The following is a 26,470-nucleotide window of genomic DNA, read 5'->3' as shown; positions in this document are numbered from 1 at the left end:
TGGCATCTTGAAGTTCACTATTATCACGATGTAAATAAAAATATACCTTACATAATAATGATATATTAGGATTTCGTAAAGATATATGTCAATATAAACGTTTGAACTGCTAAAATGAACAACTACTATTAATTGAAATTAATAAGTACATTTCTTTCATGAAAGTTTTAGTTCACAAAATTCGAGATTGTGATATCATATACTAGGTATTTTAGTAGGTAATTATGAAAAGCAATATATAAATATAATTGATAAGTAAATAAATAATCACATAATTCAGATGAATTATTGATCTATAATAATATTCATAATCATAATCAGAGCAATTAATAATGTTTGGGTTGCCAAAGAAATATTTATTGCAATAGTTATTCTGGTGTTTCTTTACCGCCAAGTGACGGGAGTTCTATTCCGTAATACGAAAATACACCTGAAACGGGTTTTAAGGGATTATTTGTTTTTAAAAGACAAGGATTACAGAGAACACTGAGTTACTAACTACACTGTGTACATAATGCATACCGCATGAATGCATTCAAAGTCTACGGTGATTTCGTACAGCGAAGTACAAAGCTCGTATGTGGTAACATGCCTATTATGACTAAGTTCTATTTTAAATCACGATATCGATCTGTGACTTGCAGTACATGCTTTCATCGTCAGTTAATCTGAAATATAGCCTGGATATGTGCTCACGTTGAGATGAAACATTTAAGACCAGTTGTTAACATTCACGATATCAAAATAACCAAAATATAATTGCATTCAGTGCAAAAACAATTTCGATGAACATTTCCGGAAATATCCGGAACACTCCGACGTCGTCTGCTCGGGCACCGAACATTCCCAGAATTCACCATTCAAAATGTCAGCCTACGTCAAAATCGAAAACAGAACAGCAATTTCTTAATTTCTTGTGCATATTTCTGAAGATCTGGGAAGATCGGTGGACAGGAAAGCGCTAAAATGCCTTGTAATATATGATTGATTGACTGAGGGAGAAAAAAATACAATGGCGACAGCGGTTTTGCAGTGCTCTAGAAGTCAACTGGACACGTTTTTGCGGGGCGAAGAGCTGTGCAACAAATTTCATGACCTCTTCCGCATTCGCGATGACAGCCCGAATAAGTGAGTCATCCTGTAACCCCTAATACCCTTTAATTACGATTTCCATATATGTGTGCACCTCATCAATATAGTTTTCATTCACGGGAAGGTCATTTTAGATCTTGAAATGTTCTGAGAAAATGGTGATTATTTTGTAAGATTTCTCCTTTTGATTTGATAGACCTTGGTAAAGTCCCAAGTATATTTGATTTAATGATCACTAAAGTCACAAAGTGGATCTTTTTCAGATAAGGAATATTTTGTGATCGTTTTACAATCACGAGGATAAATTCCTGGGCTCCACGGAAGCGTTCACCATCTCATCAAACGTACCTATTTGATCTCTCATATTGACGACATTGATTTAACATTGGCATAATTAGTGAACAACTCATTTATGAATGAAACTGAATATTGGCAAACTATTAATTTTAATAACTGAATACATGTGCCCTCATTTTGTTTTACTAATAAAATAAGCTTGTAGGTGAATGTAGTATATTGAGAAAAGGAGGAAAAAAGATAAGAACAAGGAACTCACACATAAACGTAACATGGGGTGTTGTGCAGAAAGTGAAATGGTTGATGTCAAACTTTGGTACTGAATAGATATATCATGTAAATATTGATTGAATTATGGTGTGAACAATATGAATTTTGGATCTTTTTAATATATGCAGCTTACTGTAAAAAAAAACCAATCGTGTGGGTAATGATCAGTTGCTTTTATTGCCGAGTCATAAAAGCTCTAAGGGTACTTACCATATTAATTTATTTTTTACCTGTGGTACTATTCCTTTCTGTTCCCTATCTCCCCTTCCACAAGAAATGTTCAAATTATACAAATTAATTCTGGGGAGATGGGATAGCCTAATGGTTAAAGTGTTCACTCGTCACGCCAAAGGCCGGGTTTGATTCCCCACATGGGTACAATGTGTGAAGCCCATTTCTGGTGTTCCCCGCTGTGATATTTCTGGACTATGGCTAAAAGCGGTGTAAAACTATATTCACTCACTCAGAAATGAATTCTTATCATTATCTGGGAATGATAATATTGAGTATAGCATGTATATAACTGAAAAAAACTCTCATAACAGACATTCAGGCCTGTTTTTTTGCCATGTCATTTGTTGTAAAGGGAAACTGAAAAAGAATGCTCCAAATGTATTATTGTCTGTCTTTATTCATCAATGTTCATGCTGGATTGTAATTGATCAGTGTTAGTTGTATGATCAATGATCGAGAGTTTAGAACAGCCAAATTATATCAGTCAGTCCCAGTAATTGATTTGTCTGCTTGCCCGAACTTGTCTTTTGCAGACTTGTCAGTAGAATATAGTATTCATATATAGACTATTGTTATACCTCTATTAAGAATCTTGCAATTTCATTGGTTAATCTGTACCATGTGACTAAACAAAACTTTTGAAGGCTTCTTAAACTTTAATGTGAAAACAAGGACTGTCAGGCCCGACCCCTTCAGTGGTCTGAAGAATTTCGGGTTAGAATAGATCCCCAGCAACCTTTGCTGGTCGTAAGCAGTGACGAAGTAGATTTGGTGGTATTGCTTGGTTGATTGTGTGTCATTGTACCCTGACAGCATGGGATGCTGCTCATTATATCAGTCACTGGTTTGTCTGGTCCAGACTCTATTAACTACAGGCCTCTATCATACCAGTCATACAGCAGGAATATTGCTGAGTGCACGGTTAAACAACAAACAACATGAAAAAAACAAAAATAGTAAGCTTTGCCAATGATTCTCCATTAATTTTACTCTAAAATCTACTGGAAATGATGTTAAGTTAAAACATTGGTCTTGTAGACTCATGAATTTGGCACGGACTATTGCCGAGTGAAGATCGATGGTATCTTAGTGAGAATTCCAGGAGACATCTTCCTAGTGTCTGACTTTGTTAAGCTACACCAAATGTTGCAGCATAACCAGAATGTTTGAGTAGGATTAGAACAAAATGTTGTGGAGTGTGTTTTGCACCTCGAACTTGTTGAACTGCAATTGATTTTTCAAATTTGCTATCTTTGCCCCATACCTAATTTCCTCACAATTCCTCACACAATGTAGCTTGTAATGAAAGTCTGATCCATTACCTCAAATCCACCCATTCAGGAACCAGGGAAAAGCCCCATGGAGAATCCGGTTAGATCTTCGTAAAAGGCCACTGTACTTGTCATAAGAGACAAACAAGCAAACAAAACAAACAAATCAGGGTAGAATACAGAGTTACACATTGGCACTCATCCTATAGTCCTTTCCAAACTGCCAAATATTTAAGGTATCATAAGGACTAGTGGAAATTTGCCATATTTAAGGATTTTGCTATATGTTATCATTATAAGGACTAGTGGACTAAAACTGTTAGTTTCTATTGCTGGATATGTCCCCAGTTCCCTGTTGTTGAGACTTAATTTGATCAGGTGGTCAGGCCTGGTGACTTGATTGCTTGCCTAATATCTTACTGAATTGGCATGGGCCATTGCTCATGATATCAACCACGTGTTTGTCTTGCTTCTTTTCAGACTGCCGTTATGAAGCAGGAGCATAGCTGACTGGTGCTGAAAAACAAACAGAACCTGAAATCCTTAAAATCATCTTCTTTTTTTCTCAACAGGAAAAAGGGTGACAAGAAAAAGAACAAAAAGAAGGGGAAGAGCAAAGCTAAAGAGAGGAACAAGAAGGTTTGTGGTCACTTTTTGTCCAGTGTCTCAAGACCACCTCCGTGGTCAAGTGGTAGAGCGTCAGCCCGGAGAGCGGAAGGTCCGGTATTCGAACCCCAACCGCGTCTTACCAAAAGATGTTAAAAGATGGTACTTGTTGTTACATAGAGTGGGGTATTCATGTTAAAAATGCGGCATGGTATCTCAGGGTGCTAGCACTATAAATCGGCACCAGTCCAGACTAGTACAAGCAGCCACACATACACCCACACACACATGCATGCACGTCGCTGTATAAGTATAAGTGCAATAATCTTGGACGCGACGTTAAACACCAATTCACCTCACCTCCAGTGTCTCAAACACCTTGTCAGTAGAGATCTACGGTATGTTTAGTTCACTGGATTGTGATGGATGTCAGCTTTAGCATAGTGTGTGTAAATTGCCATCAGGCATTGTCAGTTATAATCTGGTTAACAAGGATTTGTATTTTTAAGGCTGAGGTGTTCAACTTGGACATGTTAAAGCTGTTGAATAATGAACAATGTTTTTCTTGAACGTGTAGAGCAAAGATTCATAAATACTTGTAACTGATTTGAATTCTAATGGAAAACAGTCAGAATTGATTTGAGTTCCAGGAACATTTCACCACTTTAGGTTTTTTTACATACATATGGTTCTATATACAACTGGGCACAAACTGTTAAAATGTACTGATATATCCTCGTGGTTTGGGTTTTCGGACCCCTATTTCCAATCACGTGTTTGATAACAATACCAGTACACTAAAATTAAGTCTTACCTTTGAGAACATTTATTTCTGTTGACACTTGGATGGTCAAATGACATTGTCTTGTTAATTTTATAGTGATAATCCCTCACCAAGAGGGACGAGTTGAGCAGGCGCCATCTTGTTACTGTCACATGATTGCAAGCCCCTCCATGACAGCCAAGTTGAAATAGCTGCACAACATGATCAGTCACATGAAAATACACACAGGAAGTTTACAAACAGCACTTGATACATCATTGGTGCATACGCTGTTAGATGCAAAATTATCATCAGATCAAGTTTGATAAAATGTGCATTAGTGAGAAAGTAAGTTTGAAAGTAAGATTGAATATCTACCCTGTGTAGCTTAATTCGTATCATAACTTCAACAGCAAGAGACGAACACTTTACTGTGGGCTTTGAAGCGTCCACCTTGATTACGTCATCAAGCGCATGGTCACGTATTGTTTAGGGGCTAAAAAATAGGTGAGACTCAAAAACATGTCACATGGGGATACATAAATCACTTTTTGAACATGTTGAATAAAACTTGCCTCGTCTTATGGTTAAATATATCTTCCTGCCTATTTCAATTATATTAGTGATGGAATTATTTCACATTTTTTTAATGAAACATATAGCTTCAAATCTTGGACGGGGGCACGGGTGGCCCAGTTGTCTAAGGCGCCGCGATTCGCTTTGCAGAGTTGCATCCCTTGGGCACGCCAAAAACCTATGATTGTGGGTTTGAATCCCGGTTCGTAGGGGTGACTATTGAGGCATTTTTTACTATTGCGATACTATTGCGATAGTTAAAACAACTATTGGGACACTATTGCGATAGTGGCCCTACTATTGCGATAGTTTTCACTTTCATTTATAGCAGGCTTTAGCAGCATATATTTCAGCATTTTGACTGACACCATCAAAATAATTATAACTTTCTGATACTATTTGTAAAGAAAACAAGAAATGAGAAGAAAACAAGTTCAAATTGACCTCTCAAAAACATTTTAATACAAAATTTCACTTCATGTAATTGGTAAAGTCTTAGGTTACTGCAGTGTTTTAGCACCTATGTGAATGAATGTGATTGAATGACTAGTATTTGACAATACAAACTGTCAAACTCTTTAATTGTCACATTGGCATTCACTGAATGACTAAATGCGATTCAACATATCAATTAGGAAACAAAGTTGACAAAAACTGACATGTGGCGTCCGCCATCTTGTCAATGTTGCCTAGTGACGAGTAGCTAAGGGACGTAACTCTAAATCAAGCAGACAAAGTAGTGCAATCCAAACGAAAGCACGACAGAGGTTAGATGATCATAGGAGTTGTTTCTATGTTTTTTAAGAAAGTAAATGTACCAAACAAATTAACTATCGAAACTATCGATAGTTAGACAAACTATCCCCAATAGTATTGATTGTTTCAAGTTGCAATCGATAGTGTACTATCGTGAGACAAGCAATCGCAATCAATCGATAGTTCGATGTATCGTTCCACCACTACCGGTTCGCCCCAATTATGTTTCTAGGTTTGTAAGCACCATACCCGTGCTCGTGGGTTTCACCGAAGTGGTAAACGTCGGAGACCTGCATCATTTCGGGCTTTCCTCCCACATTAAGCTGACACACTGCGAGATAACTGGAATACTGTTAAAAGCGGCATTAAACCCAACTCACTCACTCACTCAAATTTTGGACAGTTACCTCATACTTAATCACTGTGAACCCCCTTAGCGGTTCCTGGGGAAGAATAAATCCCCAGCAACCTATGTTTGTGGCACAAGGCATCTGCGTGGATTGGATGGTAAGGCTCCGTGACTTGGTTAATTATGCGACCTGACTTTATAGGACATTTTTCATATTGGTCATTGGTTTGTCTGGTCCAGACTAGACTATTTACAGCCCACCATCATATAGCTGGAATATTGTTAATATGGTGTCAAACAACAAACAAAGAAACAAACAAAGAAACAAACACAGACTTGGTCAGATTTTGGAATTCTTCAATTTGATACTGAATGTTTCAGCGTGAGGGAAGCCCTGATATTCCTGATGCCCAGTTCCTGTCTGTGGAGCTTCAGGGCAATGCTTCAGGCTTCAACGTGTACGCCAGCGTCCGGCAGTCTGTCCTGGAGCAGTGTATGCGAGACACAGCGCGGCTGTACCGACTCGCCACAACCACACAAACATCAGACTCGGAAACTGATGATGATAATGATGACAAAAACAAAGATTGTGCAATCAAAATACCAAAGGTAAGTTTTTTTTGCAAATATTGTTATTACCTGTTTTAGTACCAATGCTCATGCCTTTCTAATAAATTTTAAGAATAATTTTGTATATAATGTTTCTGTAAGTAAAAAATTAAAATGTTTATGTAAGAAAATTGCTTTGTCAGTCATTTGCATACTGGCGATAATTTTCATGACAATTTTTCAAACTTGACACTTGTCTATTTTGTGAGTCAAAAAGAGCTCTTATCACACCTTGTCCTTTGTGGGAAGTGAACTATTTCATGATAATGAATATTCTGAATTCGCACATACACAAATGTATAACCAATAGATGCTGACATCACATAGATAGTGAGGTTCTCTTTGTATCAAATGAACCAGTTAAGGCTACAGTGTTCATTATGGTTACTGACAGGCCCAAGCATCTTACGACAGGAATAAAATCTAACAAACAAATTGACTGATTATGTAATAGATAGAGGACGAGTGCCGGGACTTGATGGGGTATAAATGTACTGTCGTGAGAACAAAGGGTTCGGCAAGTACTTTATTGGAATATGAACATATTCCTGGGAGAAGCCGAGCCCTTTCTTTTCATGAAGATTCAGGTTAGGGTAGATCTTCAGCAAACCACGTTTGCTGTAAGACTAAGAGGCGACTCTGCTTGTCTTAAGAGGCGACTCTGCTTGTCGTAAGAGGCAACTAACGGGATCGGGTGATCAGGTTCGCTGACAAGTTCACTGCATGTCATCGTGTCCCAATTGCTTGGATTGATGCTCATGATATCTATCACTGGTTTGTTTAGTCCAGACTCGACTGCCGTTATATAGCTGGAATATTTATGAGTGTGGCGTTAAACAAGAAACTACGTTAGAACATCGGCAAATACTGGAGTTCCATGAACTATAGACTGCATGAAGCACAATCTCCACCTTATCATTTGTGAAGCAGATTGCACGATTTCATATGAATCGTACGGTTCGTGCAGTCAAGTGTTCGTTGTTGAAGGTTTGTCATGCTGAAATGAACCACGAGAGCTTTGCGCCTGTATACTTTACAGTACTTCATCACTTTATGTACCATCTTCCCGAGACAAGGAAGTTATCTTACTGTAGATCTCCAGTTTCCACCCTTGCCGAACTAGGCCGGAATTTCTGTGCTCAATCGTGGTGCCACCAGGGGCTATTACAAGATTCTTGTAAAGGCCGTGCCCACACGATGTTACCGAGAGTGTAACAAAGGTGTCACGTGCTGGGAAGTAGCTTAGAGAAGGTGCTTATGTAATCCACCTGACCAAATTAGTGACCAGTCATTGGACGAAAGTATTAATCTGTGCTCTAAATATCATTTTTTGAGATGAGCTTTTTTTTTGATAGGCCATGACATGTTGCTTACATACTCTCTATTCCTGTTATGTGCAGATCGTTGGCTTGGGCTTGAATGGAGTGTTTGAGCTGGTGCGTGAGACGAGGCACAAGTACCCCGACCTGTGTGTGAAGGCCCTGAAGGCCCTGCTCGACCTGCTACAGGGCCAACAGCCAGAGGGCATGAAGTGTGAACCACCAGATGTTGTTGGTAAGAATTGTCTGTGAAATGACTAAGAATGTGTTATCAATAATTATGGATTTATTTGAATATACAGAATTTAGGGTTAATCATGCTAATAACTATGGTTAGTCTGCTAGTGGGAGACTAGCAATGTGAATGTGTGACAAGGAATTTTATCACCATTTGTGTGGACCAAAAGGATTATTATTTTTGACAATATGAAAATCATTGACAGTTTCTGAGGTGGTAGATTTAACAACAAATTCATATATAGCCAGCAGGGCTTTCAAATGTTACTTGCCCTTCTCCAAACTAACTGGCCCAAAATTAAATGTTCAAGGCTACGACTTACCCAGGGGGTTCCGAAAACTCCTCAACCCTAAAATGTCATTTCCTGCCCTCTGAGAATAAATCTTGACTTCCATTTGCCTTATTTCGTGGTGATTTCATGAGCATAAAGATGTTGTACAGAACATTACAAAATGGCTGTCTGTTGTGTCCTTCTACGGAGATGATCTTGAGACAACCATTCACAGGACTTGATCCCCCCTAAATATTTTCTTATCGAAATTACATGATTCACAAGCACACACAGAGAAGGGGTGACATTTTGACAAGCCAGACAGACTACTTCATGTTTCAGCAAGTCTTTTGTAATTTTAACTGGCCATGGGCCTACAGGCCAGCAGTTAAATTAACCCCTGTTTATGGGTTCTGTTCAGTGCTACATATTCATTTGACTTGCTAAATATGCATCTAAAATGAGAATTTTGTGCAAATTACATGTACCTCTGGTTGTACTAAGTACCTACCAAAATGTGTATTGAGTGGTCACAATGGCTACTGATTATGGACATAGCTTAGATGGGTGACCAGTAGGTAGTTCTTGAGATTGACAGGAACCTAGTTCATTGACTCCTGACAACATCCGTGATGACCCTCCATTTCTGAATACATTTTTTCCATATAGTCCCCATCATCTGAGAGTTAATTCCCTTATCCTTACCAGGATCCATTGATTTTAGGTTCAAATCACAATCTCATTAAAATTAGACCTTAGTTCCCGCTACCTCTAAACAAAGATCTCAGGACATCCCATTAGGTTCATGTCAGACCGTCCTTTTGCAAACTTTGACCGACCAATGGAATAAGTGACAACACCTTCCGACTGACACTTTCCTGATCTGGTAAGCAACACTCTGATTGGCTGGATGAAAGGTAGTTCTTATGTGACCCGTAATTGGATGTCCTCAGATCTTTGTTTAGGGGTAGCGAGAATTAAGATCTGGTTTTAATGAGATTGGTTCAAATCCCAGACTTACTCTGACATGACCCTTGGTTTGGCTTTGTTACTGCTACTTGTGCAGGATGCAGGTTGTCACGGCTGTGTAATCCTTGCTCCAAAGTGGTACATGTCTACGACCTGCATCACTTTGGGTATTCCTCCCACACTGGGACTTTACTTTAGTACTGTTCAAAACAACATAAAGCCCAACTCTGAATGGTATGTTGTCATATACTCAGTCAGTGCTAGCACTTCTATGATTTATAAACTGATATACTGTTCAAAGCTTCATTAACACTAACACACTTGCTGACAGGCCCGTGAAGATCGGGGTAGAATAGGTCTTCAGCAACCCATGCTGGCCGTGAAAGGCGACTATGCTTGTTGTAAGAGGCAACTAACGGGAGTGGGTGGTCAGGCTTGCTGACTTATTTGATTCATATCATTGTATCCCAATTGGGTGGATTGTCGCTCATTATGTCAATCACTGGATTGTCTGGTTCAGACTTGATTATTTACAGAGCGCTGTCATATGGCTGGAATGTTGCTGTGTGCGGCATTAAACAACAAACAAACAAAACACTTGCTGACTATTAATCTTTATACCTGGTGGCTCTTAAGTGATCAAATTAAGCTCTGAATGGCATGTTGTGTATTCTAATACTACTAACATGCTGACAGAGAAATCTGATGCTAAGAGCTAAGAGCAATTAGATTCAGACTTCACTTTGGTAGCCTCTGGTTACGAATTTTCATGATTTTTTATCATCATAACAAGGAGATTTAATACCCTAGATAATCAAAGATGGTATTGTATCTGGTTGTATTGCTACCACACCAAGCTACAGTCCATTTTTTTGTCTTCAGAGAACCTGTACAACTTGCTGATGGAGATAGCGACCAACGTGGGCTCGGACATAGTGTTTGACGGCCAGTCACTGACAGCTCTAGCCTGTTCTGCCCTCATCAGCCTCACTATTGCCCTGGGAGACACAGGGAAGCTGTTGAAGGCTGTCAAGGCTTTGCTGATGAGCCCCTCGTCACTGGCATCTCAAGATATACTGGTAGGTATAGTGCTTGTAACGTTGTATCATGCTGTCTCCAGTCCATTTCTGTGGTAGCTAAATAGCTAAATCAAAACATGCCAAATATGGTTGTGAAATAAGAGCACCTTAATCTAATAGTCTCACCTAACAGGGGCGGTCAGGTAGCCTAGTGGTTAAAGCGTTTGCTCGTCATGCCGAAGACCCGGGTTTGATTCCCAACATGGGTACAATGTGTGAAGCCCATTTCTGGTGTCCCCTGCCGTGATATTGCTGCAATATTGCTAAAAGCGGCGTAAAACCAAACTCACTCACTCACTCTCTCACCTAACAGTCCAAAGTTCAGTGTGTAACCTTTGTATTAACAGTGAGTTTCTGACACAGTGATTCTTGATCAGTGTGATTTTCTTTTAGTTTGTTGGAGGAGCAGAAATTTACTGCCATATAGTTTTCAGGTTGCGAAAATGGTTTATTGGTGGCAGTATTAGTATATAAGTAGTAATTGGTAGTTAAGTGGTATGTGAACCTGCCCATAATGAACGTGGGCCAGGTTTGATTCCACTCAGTAAGTGTAAAACGTTCAACTCACTTTCAACTTACAATGCCCTGCCATGGTGGTGTAATGGCTAGGGCATCTGCCCCAGGAACAGTAGGTCGGTTTCAATCCCCTGGTCACTTCTTACCAGATGTTGAAATAGGTTGTTGTAACCGTGGCTGGTGCTCGGCATTAAGGGGATAAAGCATCAGTATCTGGACGGGGTTTCCATGTTAAACTGAGGCATGGTATCTCACTATTAAACTTACATACCTCTAGACTAGTACCAGCAGCCACACACACACATGCATGCTCGTCATTATAAGTGAAATAATCTTGAACATGACATTAAATCCCATTTAACCTCACCCTCCTTCCACTTGCAGCATTTTTATTGCAGTAAAAGTTCAGTTACTTTAGGCTAAAATAAAATAGTCTTGGTTCTCAGTCACCGCCCGCATCACCGTAAAGTTCACCGCATGTTTTGTTTTTATCTCCATTTTTAATTTAAAAAAAAAATAATCCTTAAATCCAAAGTCGTCCAATACTTTATTCCAGTATTTTACTCATAAAGAAATACATTTATGTAGGGAGGCCCTTTCCCAGGTTGATTGTACACAATTGCTTATTGATTCCGCAACTGTTTATTGGTTACATACTAGTTTGAATGCACAACCCCCCTCCCCCCCCCCCCCCCCCAAAAAAAAAAGACATCGCCCACTCGCTTTATATATTCCAAAAACATTGCCTGAGAACCAATTCTTTTATTTTTAAAGCCTTATCATTGTATTTTTTTACTTCATCAGTTTACTTTATGATAAATAAGGTCCTTCTTTTGTCTTCTTGGACGCTTGATTTGATGTTGATGTTCATGGACTTCTTGCATTGAAGTGTCTTCCAACTAGCCCTGTGTTGCAGCCTGTATGATTTACGATGTGTGTCTACAGGTGCCAGGAATCCTGACTTCTCTACAGAAGAGCGTACAAGCCGTGTTACTGGGAAAGGCACAGCTGCCAGATTGGTTCAACAATGGGGTGAAAACAAAGTCCCACTCTCACAAGTTCAATATAGCGAACTTGAAAAATAGTGAGTTGAGATATTATGATGAATTGGGATGAATTTACAGATCACGTCAGTGCTTAAAGAAGAGAATAATATTTGAATGTTTTGATGATGGTTTTGGAGAAGCCCTGTGGTACTATCACCACAATGATCGATGTTTATAAAGTCCAGACCGGTTTCCTTTCATTTTATGCAGATTAATGAGATGCTGGATGAGGCTGGCTGTTTTATTGTCATACGAAAATCCATCCTGAAGTAACAGCAATGGGAAAAACGAGAAAGGTTAAAGTGAGCTTGCTTCCCACTGAAGAATATGTCTAGAATTTTGGCAGGTTCCCCTGAAGGAAAAATAAAGTGAAAGGCATGGCCCTGAAACAGCTCTGGGTCTTGTCAAAGAACACTTGTTGTTTATGCTATTTGTTGTGTATCCAGGTGAAAGTACCGTGGAGAACAGTGCAGTGGCTAGTGATGGAAGATACCTGTATATACTCAACAAGAAGGGGCTGTTTAAGATAGGAACTGGATATGGTGGAACAATCAAGGTTTGTGTGTGTTGTAATGTCCACGCTAAAGCTACAGGAAATTTGACAGAACAGAAATACAATCAAGGTATCTGTCTTGTAATGTCCACGCTAATGCTACTGAAAATGATGTCAAGTGACAAGTTCGGACTAGCACACTGATTTACCACAGACTGATTCAGTGCTCACAGCTATACCTTCTAATGCTTTAGTACTCTGACAATGCCTCTTTATACAAATCTATATCTTCATCCTGTTGTGTATTCCAGGGCAATGTCTACAAGCACAGAGAGAACTTCCCAGTCAACAGGACAGTGTGGCTTGCCTTCAGTGGGGTAGGAAATCACATTGTACTTTAACAATTGAAGATAACTGTTCATATCTTATAATGTCCTTCATGTTTTGGAACTGTAAAAGTAAGTTGATTCATTTGTATTCCAACATATCCTGTGTTGAAAAGATGCGCATTCAACTATGCTTAAAACGAACATGCTTACAGCAAACTGCTTTTTTGTCTCCTCCATTTTCTGTATATATATAAATGCTGTATTTATGTATATTATTAACTACGGTTATAACAAACTAAAATTAGTGGTTCCTTTGAGTTCACTATAACTGTAGTTAACTGTATGTGTAAATAAAATTGAGTTTATACTGAAGATTTTTTAATAGAAAGAGGAAACCTGCAAGACAAATTTCATCCTCAAAATCAAGTGTATTCCATATCTGTTGTTTTATTATCAATACCAAAAGAACCTTTTGCCACCATAGCTTTGTTTTGTCACGTGACCATGTCCATCCCTCGTATCACTAACCAGCCCATAATTTCACTCGATTAACAGCAAATCAAGTTGTCCTTTCTTATCTAGAGTTTGCTGTCATTGTTATTTTAGAATTGCGACTTTGTACAAGCAAGCCCCTGATGAATTTAATCAATCAGAAAACTATTTTAGCTGGAAAAGATGTTGACCTGAGTATAAGGATGTGGGTCAATCTCATTAAAATAAGATATCTCAGTTCTCTCTAAGCACAGATCTGAGGACATCACATTACGGGTCACGTCAGACCCACCATTTGCAAACTTGTCTGACCAATGGAATGACTGACAAGAAGTTGACACTAACCAATCAGATGGCCGCTTTCTCATGTTTTATGGCATGAGTTTCAAACTGGCAACGACGCTTTGAAACATATTTTGACAAATTTTTGATAGAAATTTGAAAATTGAACAAAAGAACATTTGGGAATGGCTAATAGATGACCTAGATTGGATGGATTCAGTCGTAAAGCCCGTAACTGTTTTTCGGAATACCCCATGTTAATTCTTTTTAGGTTTGCATAATTGGAAAACACATTCCAACTGTCACTTTCCTTATCTGGTAAGCGACACTCTGATTGGTCTGATGAAAGGTGTTGTTCTGATGTAAATCGTAATGTGATGGTCTCAGATCTTTGTTCAGAGGTAGTGAGAACAAAAATCTGATTTTAATAAGATTTGATGTGGTGGGAAATCCCTTCAGCATTGTGTCATTCCTACTGGACTCAAGACAAAGCTGTGTTGGCGACTGATCCAGACTAAATGCTATAATATAATAGAGATATAATACACTGGTTAACTGATAAATGCCAAAGTATGGACGCATGTTTTGTGTTGTAAAAGTGAATTTTAATGTATGTGATTAAAATGATACAATGCCCTTGTGTGCAGGGTAAACTGCTGTGTCGATCGGACAACAACTCCTCCCCCGGCCTGTGTGTCATCAACAGAGACAGTCTGGACGTGAAAGCACCATGTGATTTGGATGGTAGGTTGCTATGACAACAGAACCAAATATGTAAAGGAAATGATACAGACGGACTTCTTTCGGACATGAGGGATTCTGGGTCAGAATAGATCCCTAGAACCTCTTGCTTGTTTTGTGAGCTGATAAAAATGAGGTGGTTGTATTGTGTGACTTGGATGATTGTGTGTCATCGTAACCTGACAGTATGAGTGTTCTTCATGCTGTCAACCACTGGTTTGTATTGACCAGACTTGATTAGTTACATCACACTTACTTGTTTTGATTCAAAATGCCACTGGTTTCCAAATGATTGTGCTCAAATGCAGAAGACATTGTTTGGAACTTAAAGCATGAAAGAACACCTATTTGATTGTATTTTAAATAACAATATTTACTGTGTAATATCACCTTCCTGAGGCAACGGCATTATCTAACTGCAAAAGTCCAGTTTCTACCATAACTGTTGATGCCGAGTTGGCAGTACACATGCTATGCAAATCCTGCAAGCGACCAAAATCTGCAAGGCAGTTTACAAACCAGATGAATGTTTCATTACATGATTGTGATTGGGCTTTGCATAGACTCGTTAGTCCAGCCAAAATAAAACTCCATAATTTCAGCCTAGTTCGACAAGGGTGGAAACTGGGCTTTCATAATCAGTACCTCCCTTGCCTCAGGAAGATGGTGTAATATTTGCCAACTGACACACTTGTACTCTTGTGGTCTACTCTTGGTTAGGTGATGGTTGATCCATGTTTAGTTTATCAGGAAGTGTATATACTCCAATGTACAGTGTTAACATTAACCCTTCTGTTCTCCAGGGGCAGTCGGGTAGCCTAGTGGTTAAGGTGTTCGCTCGTCACGCCGAAAACCCGGGTTCAATTCCCGACATTGGTACAATGTGTGAAGCCCATTTCTGGTGTCCCCCGCCGTGATATTGCTGGAATATTGCTAAAAGCGGCGTAAAACCATATTCACTCACTCACTCACTCCTTCTGTTCTTCCCAGGTCACACCATTGGACAGAGTGTGTTATTCAGTGATGGGGAGAGCATAGGTCAAATTGCACCAGCCAAAGATGTAAGTATTTTCACAGGAAATGTTATTTATTGTGAATATTATGTATTCATATTTCTTCCCATTGACGATTATTTCGATTATCGCCTGGAGAGCAGAGGGTCGGGGGTCGATCCCTGGCCGTGTCTTTCCAAAAGACTTTAAAAGATGGTACTTGTTGTTACCCTGCCTGGTGCTCGGCATTAAGGAATTAAAGCTAGGTCGGTTTGGAGTCCATATACTGTACCTGATTGGGCTATTCATGTAAAACAGTGGCATAGTATCTTGGTGGGCTATCACTATAAAATCAGCATTGTTGTAAAAGCAGCCACAATAATCTTGAACGCGACGTTAAACTCCATTTCACCTCATTTCACCACGTCTTGTCTGTGTAACCTCTGTACCTGTATCCAAGATGGTTGGGATGACTATTGTATGTGACATAATGGTTATAGTGTTTACAGCAGGACAGCTTCGTGGTCCGCACGTTCAGTCCAGATAAGAGTCCCATGTCTGTCATGAGTGAGATCCCCCTGAAACTCACCCGCAAGTGCATGGACGTGTTTGGCAGTAACTCCCTAGACCCGGAGATGGAAAGAAGGTCTATCCGTGAGTGTTACATGTTGAAAATCTCTTGAGGTACTGAAATTAGTAGTCTGTAGCAGGGGTCCGGAAACCGTCATATGCGCCGGACATGTCCGATTGGGAATCTCAAATGTCCGGTTTAAAATATTGCTTACCGGACATTTAAATTTTTCTGTCCGGACATTTTAAAAAGTATTGTCCGGACATTCTTAAATTTTGACCGGACATGATCAACAGTTAGGACTAAGCAATTTCTGTCTGCAATTGTAACACAATGAAGATTATCTACACTGACAAGCTTTGTTTGTTTTGATTGCTGTAAATACATCGTACCTAGAATGATAGTCCAATCGGTCAATCACTGTAATAGGCAATAAACTGAGTTGACACTGATTAATCGAGGATTTATTACTGAGAACATCTTGTTAATTTGAGTAAAATGTGTTTACAACTGTACATAAATACCTTGCATCATCGATGTACCTCATTATCCTCACAATGCTACGATACGTAACCTCAGACAAGAAGCGAAAGCGTGACGACAGCCAGTCAACCGATGCAGATCAGTCGAGCGGATCTGACAAACCCACAAAGTCTGAATGATCATTTTGTAAGTCGTGGCAAACGACTTTCACTTGGTTGACATACAATGAGGATTTGCCGATTTTATTGTTTTCAGTAGCTAGTCGTATATTGAATCTTGATTGACCGCCATTTTGCTTTCTGTGACGATCGATATCAAATTTTTTTATGGTCAATAATTAAGTAGAGATGAAAAAGTATTCAAATAACTATTGCTATCAACGATAGTTTAGGATTTATGATTATATTATCTGTCTTGTTTTTAAATAATCTTTAGTTTAAAAAAAACACTTTTCCCGTGAGGTCACGTGATAACCAAATATGGGATAATAGTCTCGATCCAAATGTTACAACGCGTACACTTGAGCAGACTCATGAATATTAATTAGACCGTTCACAACGTTGACAGATCGTTATTATAACAGAAACAAACGTATGTTTTCCATATATATCTAAAATGATATTATTTGTTATTAATTGTCCGGTGAAGTAAACAATTTAAATTGAAACAATTCATAATTCATCATATTATGAATACGTAACAACTTGTAATTTGTGTGTAAAAAGTCGTACTAAAACACGCTGTTTGAAGGGGGCGTGGCATAAATGTAAATGTCCGATTGGGATTTTAAATTTTCCGGACCCCTGGTCTGTAGTAGTGTAACAGTATTTGTCTTGCGAGAAACCAGCATCTAATGTTCATCTGTTTGGGACAATCTTCTAACTCTTGCAAATAGGAACCAATCGTCAAAACTTCATGGGCTTGTTGTATACACTCTGTTCCTCCAACACCTTTGAATACATACAGACCACCCGTGAAGATCCGGGGTAGAATAGGTCTTCTGCTTGCTGTAAAAGGCAACTATGCTTATCCTAAGGCGATAGGCGACTAACAGGATCAGGTGGTCAGGCTCCCTGACTTTGTTGATGCATGTCATTGATCCCAATTGTGTGGATTGATGCTCATGATATCAGTCTCTGGATTGTCCGGTCCAGTCTCGATATTTACAGACGGCCATCATATAGCTGGAATATTGCTGAGTGCGGTGTTAAACAACAAACCAACCAAACCAAGAATACATACAGCTACCGTTTTATATGATGCTATATCGAATAAATGTCCTACCATCAGCAAGAAGTAGGCCAGAGAATGCTCTGACCAATAAGCACTCAGGTTATATCAGGTTAAAAAACAAAGATGGTGTCCCCATGTTGAATGAAACTGGTGAAAGGATTCTTTAGAAAACTTAACATAAATTGAAACTGATGTATTTTAATGGCAATCTGAAAAGAACAATATCTTTTTAGCATTAATAACAAAGGAAATCTTTCCTATATCCATGTTTCTTCCTTGCAACTTCTTACCCTACACTTTGCTTCTGCAAGGTTCAAGCCTGGATCATGACCGATTTGACCATGAGTTGAACACTACCTTTTTTTTGGCAGTGGAGTAGAATAGTGGTCAAAGCATTTGCTTGTCATGCTGAAGACCCGGGTTCGATTCTCCTCATGAGTACAATGTGTGAAGCCCATTTCTGGTATCCCATGGCTATGATATTGCTGGAATATTGCTAAAAGTGGCGTAAAACCATACTCGCTCACTCACTACCCTTTTTAATTAGCTGACTTTTAATAGGCACTCATACCACAAACCACATGATGGCTGAATGTTTGGACGTGTGTATAGTGTGTGTACAGTGTGTGTACGGTGCGTGTACGGTGTGTGTACAGTGTGTGTACAGGAATGTAGTGTACACAAGCCTGTATGGCAAGAAAATAACAGCAACCAAGATGGATCTTACTTTGCTTCTCTGTTTAAATATCCTGATGGACGATTTTATTTGTCGTAGCGAGCTGAAAAATTGCTGATGCGGCGTAAAACAATACTCATTCATTCATTATTGGGGTAGCTAAGTTGTCTGTAGTACTGATTCAAGTGTTGGAAAAATGTATAATTACCTATGTATAATGATGCATAGTAATGTATAAAAGTGTATATCTCCATCAAAAGTACTCATTCCCTTTGACTTATAAATCCCATTACGATTCAAATTAAGAACATGCTTACATATGTAACCCCCAAGGAGAAAAGAGACCTTATGGGTGTTAGGAAACAATTATGCTATGGCGTTTGACGTCAGCTTACTTAAGTGAAGATAGATATGTGTGATGTCACATATCTCTTGAATTGTATGACTGCCTCTGTGGTCTAGTGGTAGAGCGTCAGCCTGGAGAGCGGAACGTCCGGGGTTCGATCCCTGGTCGCTTCATACCAAAAGACGTTTAAAGGGTGTACTTGTTATTATCCTGTCTGGCGCTCGGCATCAAGGGGCTAAAACAAGGACTGGTCGGCTCGGAATTAGTATACTGTGTCTGAGTGGGGTATTCATGTTAAAACTGTGGCATGGTATCTCAGTGAGCTAGCACTATAAATCGGCACCAGTCCGGACTAGTACAAGCCACACACATACGTGCATGCACGTCGCTATATAAGTGCAATAATCTTGGATGCGACGTAAAACCCAATTTCACCTCACCTCACCTTGAATTGTATTTTTGTGTTCCTATGATGCTGTAGTTTTAGAGTGTAATTCAAACTGTGATTTTTCACTCATAAGATCCCTTACGTCATGGTTGGTCACATATGTTTACAATGTGTGTTACAGATACAGGATTTGACGAAGACATTGCCTCGGTCAGCACAGGTAAGGAGTTCACCCTAATCAGGACTGTGGGGGGCAAGCTGTTGTACAGTGGCAAGTCAGCAGCCCTCGGGATCAAGCAAGGCGGCCCCTCCCAGGGGAAGTGGGCAGAGCTCCCTATCACCAAGAGCCCCAAGATAGTCCACCTGGCTGTAGGGCATGATGGACAACATGCTCTCATGGTGTCGGAGGATGGGGGCGTGTTCTTTGTCGGCACACCCAGGAGAGGGGAGGATGGAGATTCCAGTTTGTGTAAGTTTATTTTCATATGTGTTGTAAATTTGTAAACTGAAACTTGATGGTGTTTTATCATGGCTACTATATCATTGTAGTGAAGCGAGTGGTTAGTGTGGTGGTGGGGTAGCCTAGTGGTTAAAGCGTTCGCTAGTCATGCTGAAGGCCCGTGTTCGATTCTCCACATGGGTTCAATGTGTGAAGCTCGTTTCTGGTGTCCACTGCTGTGATATTTGTGGAATATTGCTAAAAGCGGCGTAAAACTGTTTTATTTATTTTTTTACATCGTGATTTCATAAATCGTGTTGGTGATATGACTCTCAATTTTAATTTTATGAAAGGAAATCGGAGTGACCCCAAAATTGGCAAGTGACAGTTATGAATCTTTTGAATATTTCAATTCCAGATTCAAGGGGAAGACCGATATTACCTTTTTGTGATGAATATTACTCATATGACCAAGCACTGAAATGATGTTTGGTCATTTGACAGATTGACTGTGTGTGTGTGGTATGAAGCACTTTTATTGAAACAATATAAGGACAATTCTCTGATAATAATGTTGGAATACAGATTCTAAACATGATAAACCCTCATCAAGGCCCTATCTCTACAAAGCCATGATGTGTTCATATCCTGTTTTTACACCGCAGCCAAAAACCGAAGACAACCCAAACCAGTAAAACCAAAGAAGATGATCCGCCTGGAGTCGCGGTCGGTGGTGTATGCGGCCTGCAACAGCGGCAGCAGCGCGGTGGTCACCAAGGAGGGTGAGGTGTACATGTACGGCAAGGACACCGCACACTGCGACCATGCGAGTGGTAAGTGTCCTGCAGATATACTAATCTGTCTGCTTCTACTGTCTGGGACTTGAGATACTGGTCCGACGCCCAGGATTTGTGTATGGCAAGATCAACTGATGTTAATATGTGTACTAAGCAGTGTTTGAAATACAGTAGACTACGGTTAAAACGAACACGCTTATAACGAACTGACGGATATAACGAACTTACTTTTTGGTCCCGACTATTTGCTATAGTAATGCTGTATATATGCTTATAATGAACTACGGTTATAACAAACTAAAATTAGTAGTCCCTTTGAGTTCGTTATAACCGAATTACAATTACTTGAAAATCTACAATGAGTTATGATCAAACATTATTAGACATTATTAATATGGAAAAATTGCAAAACATAAGAGACAAAAAGTGTCTTGATTAAATGGAAATAATGCAAACAATTACTTGAAAATCTACAATGAGTTATGAAAAAACTGAATACGTAAGTAGGAAAAAAATGATCTACCAGACAGTCAGGCTGGTGGAGGAAAAGTTACCAGCCACTGGCAGGTGGGCAGGCAGTTATTGCGGACATTATGACTTAGCCCACAGTCTACTGAAAATAATGCCAAAATACAAGTTTGGGCAGGTAGATGGAAATTGTTTTTGCACTGTGTCTTTATACATGTATGACAACATCTACAAAATCTGTAGCTAGCTAGCAGTTGCCACAACCATCTAACTACAAACACCAATAGACAAAAGCAGTGTTTTGTCTCAAGCCTCTGTCAGAGTTGCCTACTTCATGATTCCATACACCTACTTTAGTACAAAACATGTTGTGACCTGTGAAGATTCCGGGGTAGAAGAGGTCTTCAGCAACCAATGCTTGCCGTAAAAGGTGACTCTGCTTGTCATAAAAGGCGACTAACGGGATCGGGTGGTCAGGCTCGCTGACTTGGTTGATGCATGTTATCAATCCCAATTGCGTAGATCAATGCTCATAATATCAATCACTGGACTGTCTGGTCCAGACTCCATTATTTACAGACCGCCGTCATATAGCTGGAATATTGCTGATAGCGGCGTTAAACAACAAACAATCCTTGGGCAAGTGACTTTGTTCGGCCTCATGTTCACCCAGCAGTGAATGGGTACCCGGTAGGATGAGATGGCAATGTGGTTGTTAACCTTCTAGCCCCTTACAGGCAGTTTGGGTTGTATGATCCCCAGGGAGCTGAGATTGATTGTAGAGTGCAACTGAAATACTGTTGAAGACGCCATTTAACTGAACCATATTCCATGTGGCTGGCTGACCAGAGATTGCTATCATCCAAATTGGGGTTAACTTGCATGGATCATATAGGTTTATTCTTATATTATTTTTCAGTCAAGTTTAACATTATTTCTTTTGATAGGTAGGTAAAGGTAGCCTGTGCTTGGTTATTGCAAAACTTCATGTACAGGTTGTACTTTTTGAAAGTTGGAACTGAATTGAATATAAATTGATACATGGGTAGGCATCTAGTTTATCTATAACTCCAGGAGTTTATTCATGATTGATGCATCAATGAATCGTGACACCCCTAACATTCCAAGTACAGGGGTAGATTTAACAACAAATTTGTATGAAGCAGCAGGATTTGCTCCTTTTTAAAGGTACTGGCCTTTCTCAAAACTAACTGGCCTACAACTTAAACTGAGGTTGGGTAGCTACCTCTGCAATTTTTATGACTCTTCATCCCTAAAACTCTGACATATATGTTTCTTCGAGTAAACCATTCACAGGACCTCATCCTCCCCACATATTTTCCCATTGAGCTGCATACAATTATAAAAAATAAACATAGATGGAAAAGGGTGAAATTTTGTCTAGTCGAAGAGGCCATCTACTTTATGTTTCAGCAAGCCTTTGTAATTTTAACTGGCCATGGGCCTTACAAACACCCCATACTCTTGTTTATGAGGTCACAATAACTGCTGTATATGTACTGTTATCATGTGTAGCCAAAAAGAAGGACCACTCTCAGCAGTGGTGTGAAAAGTGCAGACTAACCTTGACCTAATTTCCAGGTCATGTGACTGACCTGAAGGACGTGGTCGTGACCCAGATTGACCTGGGCAAGGCGCATGCTGTGGCCCTCACAAACAAGGGCCAGATCTTCACCTATGGGATCAACAACAAGGGCCAGTGTGGCCGGGACTTCAACCCAGGGGCATCCAGAGAAAGTGAGTTTTGTCGGGAGCCTGGTGAGATGGAATCAATAAATAGTTCTTCTTCTCGAGGCAAGGGAGCTAGCTGACTATAAAAGTCCAGTTTCCACCCCTTGTCGAACTAGGCTGGAATTCCAGAGTTACATTTTCGCGTAACGAGCTAGACATACGGTTTGTTAACACCTTGGATTTGAATGTGTTGATTTCGGTCAACTGCAGGATTGGCAGTTCATGTGTACCGTCAACTGGGCATTTTCCAAATCTTTTCATGTTATTAATCAAGGTGCTCAAATGATTTGATATAATTCGGGAGGTAAGACCTGTTACTACAGTAGAGATCATGATAATCTTGAGAGGTGGAATCTGATTGTTCAATAGGAGGGACATAACTCATTATAGCCGCTGGTGGCGCTACGATCGAGCCATGAAATTCCAGCTTATTTCAGCTAGGGTGGAAACTCAACTTTAATAGTCAGTTAACTCCCTTTCCTCGGAAAGATGTAAATAGTTAACTGAGAGAAAAACTCGTTTTTGTTAAATAATTTACATATGGGCTCTCTTCAGACTTGATAGTAAAATGAGCAGAAAATGTTAATTGTGTGAAGACAATTCATGTCCATTGTGACTGTAAGAATGCTGAAAGACTCACCTCACTAACAAGTAGGATATATTTCCAGTTGATTGGTTGATATCCACCTAAATCAATAATGTTTGTTATACCTGAATTGAGAATCTTGCAATTCCATTGGTTATTTTGTACCATGGGATGAAACAATACATTTCAATGTAGACCCTGAAATCATGTGACCTACACACCTCAAATGTTGACTCGAAAAATGATCAGTAGAATTTTGGTGAAACAAAACAAGTGAATTTTGTTAAAACAAAACGAATGATTTCTCTTGACGAGGCCAATATGCAAAAACAAGGACCCTCTGACCCGACCACTTAGGGGGTCAGACCACCTCAGGGGTCAGGTCCACAGGTCCTTGTTTTTGCATATTGACCTCGTTAAGAGTAGTTATTTGTTTGTATAGTAATGACCAGTTCTGGATATGAATGCAGAATGTGGTAAACAAAATGTTCAATCTCGTTCAAATCGGATCTTTTACTCTGAATGTTTATCAATTATGAAGGTTACAAGTGGATGTTACTCTTTAGCATGTACTTCTCCCATGCAGTGAGGTGTTTGTTGTGTTTCAGCAAGCAGCAATGTGATGATGGCAGAAGAGGAGGAGGAAGTGGAGAATGATGATGCTCTGTGTGGACCAGGTCAGTGTATAGGAGTACGTGACTGATGGACTGCTGATCAGTTGAAGGATTGTTGTACAGTATTTGGTTTGGTTTGTTGTTTAACACCGCACTCAGCATTATTCCAACTATATGACGGCGGTCTGTAAATGAATGAGTCTGGACCAGACAATCCAGTGATTAATATCATGAGCATCGATCCACGCAATTGGGATCCATGACACGCATCAACAAAGTCAGCGAGCCTGACCTCCTGATCCCGTTAGTTGCCTTTTACAACAAGCATAGACGCCTTTTACGGCAAGCATGGGTTGCTGAAGACCTATTCTACCCCGGATCTTCACGGATCTGTTGTACTGTAACATTGTGATCTGCATATAATAATCAAAAGTTTGTACAAGGTTATTGTTTTTTGGGGTGTTTGATGTTTATGTATTCTGTATATGGTATTGTACTGCCAGGGCAATTGCCTGTCATTCAGGTCAGATTATATTCTGCATGTGCAATCAAGCGCCTTGCCCTGTCAACACCTATGCTTAATGGACAAGGATTATGATCGTCATAGCACAAAGATTCCTTTATGGCTAAGTTCTGTGACAAGTGTGAAGATTCGGGATAGAATAGGTCTTCAGCAACCCATGCTTGCAGTAAGAGGTGACTATATTTGTCATAAGAGGTGACTAACAAGATCGGATGTTCAGTCTTGCTGTCTAGGTTGATGAATGTCATTGTATCCCAATTGCATGGGTCGATGCTCATGATATCAGTCACTGGATTGTCTGGTCCAGACGTATTTTAAAGACAACTCTCATATAGCTGGAGTATTGATGAGTGCAAAAAACAAAGAATTCTGTGAATGAGATAGTGTTCTGTCTGTGCAGGCAAACACCGGTGGAAGCAGGACCAGTGCATGGTGTGCACCGTGTGCGGGGAGTGTACTGGCTACGGCGTCAGCTGCATCAACAGCAACAGGGTGGACCGCAACCCTGGCATGTGAGTTACAGATTACGGAATCTAACACTGTTGGAATATGTCCACAGCACTATTGTGCGAGACAGCTAAGTTGGATTGGGTTGTGAGACTATAAGACTTGGCTGATTCTGTGTCATCGTGCTCTGATGGAGTTGATCATTGTTCATGTTTTCAGTCACTGTTTTGCCTCATCCACGCTCAGTCATTCACAGGTCGCTGTGACCTAGCTAGCATAGTGCTTACTTAAGCATTGAAAACAATCAATTCCTTCTCACTCATTCTGGAGATTCAACACTGGGAGGAGCAATAAGATAAATGTGCAGTTCAGTTCAAGTGACCCAGGTTTGGAATTCCAGGACTTTTTAGCAGCTGTTACCGGTATGTAACTTAGAGATGGCGGATTATTCCATAAATCTTGATTCTGTCATTCCAGTAAGAGGAAGTGGCCGTCCCTTGCAGCTGTTTATTGTAATTTGAAGAGCCATGTCTACCAGATAAAGTTACTGAGATTGTGATAATAAAAACGTGATAAGGCTTTAAAAAAAAAAAGAATTGGTCCTCAGGCAATGGTTTTTGAAGTGCGGGTGGGCGGTGTGTTGTTTTTTCAGGGGGGGGGGGGGGGGGGGGGGGGATGAAGGGGGTTGTTGAAACTTGTATGTAACCAAATAAACAATTGTGTACAATGAACCTGGGAAAGGGCCTCCCATCATAAATGTATTCCTTGATGAGTAAAATACCGGAATACTGTATTTGACTACTGTTGGACTTTGAATATTTAAGAATTTTTTATATGTTTTTTTTTCAAATGAAAAAAAACACATCGCGCAACATGCGGCAAACTTTATGATGATGCATGCGGTGTCTGAGAACCAAGACTATTATTTTTTATGCCTAAGAGTATGTCCTGTTTTCAACACTGTTTCTGCCATGTGATGTTTCAGGCCCTGTGGGTGTGGCGCTGGAGACTCGGGGTGTGCCGAGTGTGGGGCGTGTCGTGTGTGTGCGGGGGAGAAGCTAGAGCTTGAAGAGTTGGATGAACGAGGATTGCTTGAGGTGTTTGCTAAAGGTATTTATTCATTCTTTTAGCTTCTTAATTTCTACTTAGTCTACTAGTCCTACTAGTATTAGGAATGCAGTTAATTTTTTACTAGGTTGTTGTTTTTTACTTTCGTAATGTAAGACAAGTTGTTGCAATATCAATACTCTTATCCACTGTCCCTCTTGGAGTTTTGATGCAAAATAGACCCCCCAGGCCATTATGCTTGAGCAAGCTGATTGCAAGTACAGTAAAGTATGGTTATAACGAACTCAAAGGGATCACTAATTATACCCCGACCTAAAAGGTTGGGGGTATAGAGTTATACCAAGGTTCCGTCCGTCCATCCATCCGAAAACTTTGTCCGTGCGATTTCTCTTAAATTATTCTGTGGATTCATCTCAAACTTAGTACATATAATCTGTGTCATATGGAGGGGTGCAGTCAAAAGAAAAAAAATTGTTTTTATTAATTTTC

The 26,470-nt window shown here is 39.8% G+C and overlaps 1 protein-coding gene across 1 annotated transcript in view; it reads left to right on the top strand.

Moving 5' to 3' along the window:
* The first annotated feature begins 866 nt into the window (after nucleotides 1-866).
* Nucleotides 867-26,470, top strand: part of LOC139449803 (E3 ubiquitin-protein ligase MYCBP2-like) — a 129,005-nt gene continuing 103,401 nt past the window's right edge. The window contains exons 1-17 of the mRNA XM_071231339.1: nucleotides 867-1,128; nucleotides 3,737-3,803; nucleotides 6,596-6,823; nucleotides 8,224-8,377; nucleotides 10,503-10,699; nucleotides 12,161-12,299; nucleotides 12,708-12,817; nucleotides 13,066-13,131; nucleotides 14,505-14,601; nucleotides 15,589-15,659; nucleotides 16,091-16,244; nucleotides 19,469-19,756; nucleotides 20,392-20,559; nucleotides 22,594-22,749; nucleotides 23,938-24,006; nucleotides 24,867-24,978; nucleotides 25,899-26,023. Coding sequence (XP_071087440.1) covers nucleotides 1,013-1,128; nucleotides 3,737-3,803; nucleotides 6,596-6,823; nucleotides 8,224-8,377; nucleotides 10,503-10,699; nucleotides 12,161-12,299; nucleotides 12,708-12,817; nucleotides 13,066-13,131; nucleotides 14,505-14,601; nucleotides 15,589-15,659; nucleotides 16,091-16,244; nucleotides 19,469-19,756; nucleotides 20,392-20,559; nucleotides 22,594-22,749; nucleotides 23,938-24,006; nucleotides 24,867-24,978; nucleotides 25,899-26,023 — 2,317 coding nt within the window. The 5' untranslated portion in view covers nucleotides 867-1,012. The remainder of the gene's footprint in view (nucleotides 1,129-3,736; nucleotides 3,804-6,595; nucleotides 6,824-8,223; nucleotides 8,378-10,502; nucleotides 10,700-12,160; nucleotides 12,300-12,707; nucleotides 12,818-13,065; nucleotides 13,132-14,504; nucleotides 14,602-15,588; nucleotides 15,660-16,090; nucleotides 16,245-19,468; nucleotides 19,757-20,391; nucleotides 20,560-22,593; nucleotides 22,750-23,937; nucleotides 24,007-24,866; nucleotides 24,979-25,898; nucleotides 26,024-26,470) is intronic.

This window comes from Haliotis cracherodii, unplaced genomic scaffold, assembly GCF_022045235.1.
Source record: "Haliotis cracherodii isolate W230 unplaced genomic scaffold, xgHalCrac1.p SCAF_8, whole genome shotgun sequence".
NCBI lineage: Eukaryota > Metazoa > Mollusca > Gastropoda > Lepetellida > Haliotidae > Haliotis > Haliotis cracherodii.
The sequence above is the reverse complement of the archived record's forward strand: the minus strand, read 5'-3'. Positions and strand labels throughout refer to the sequence as shown.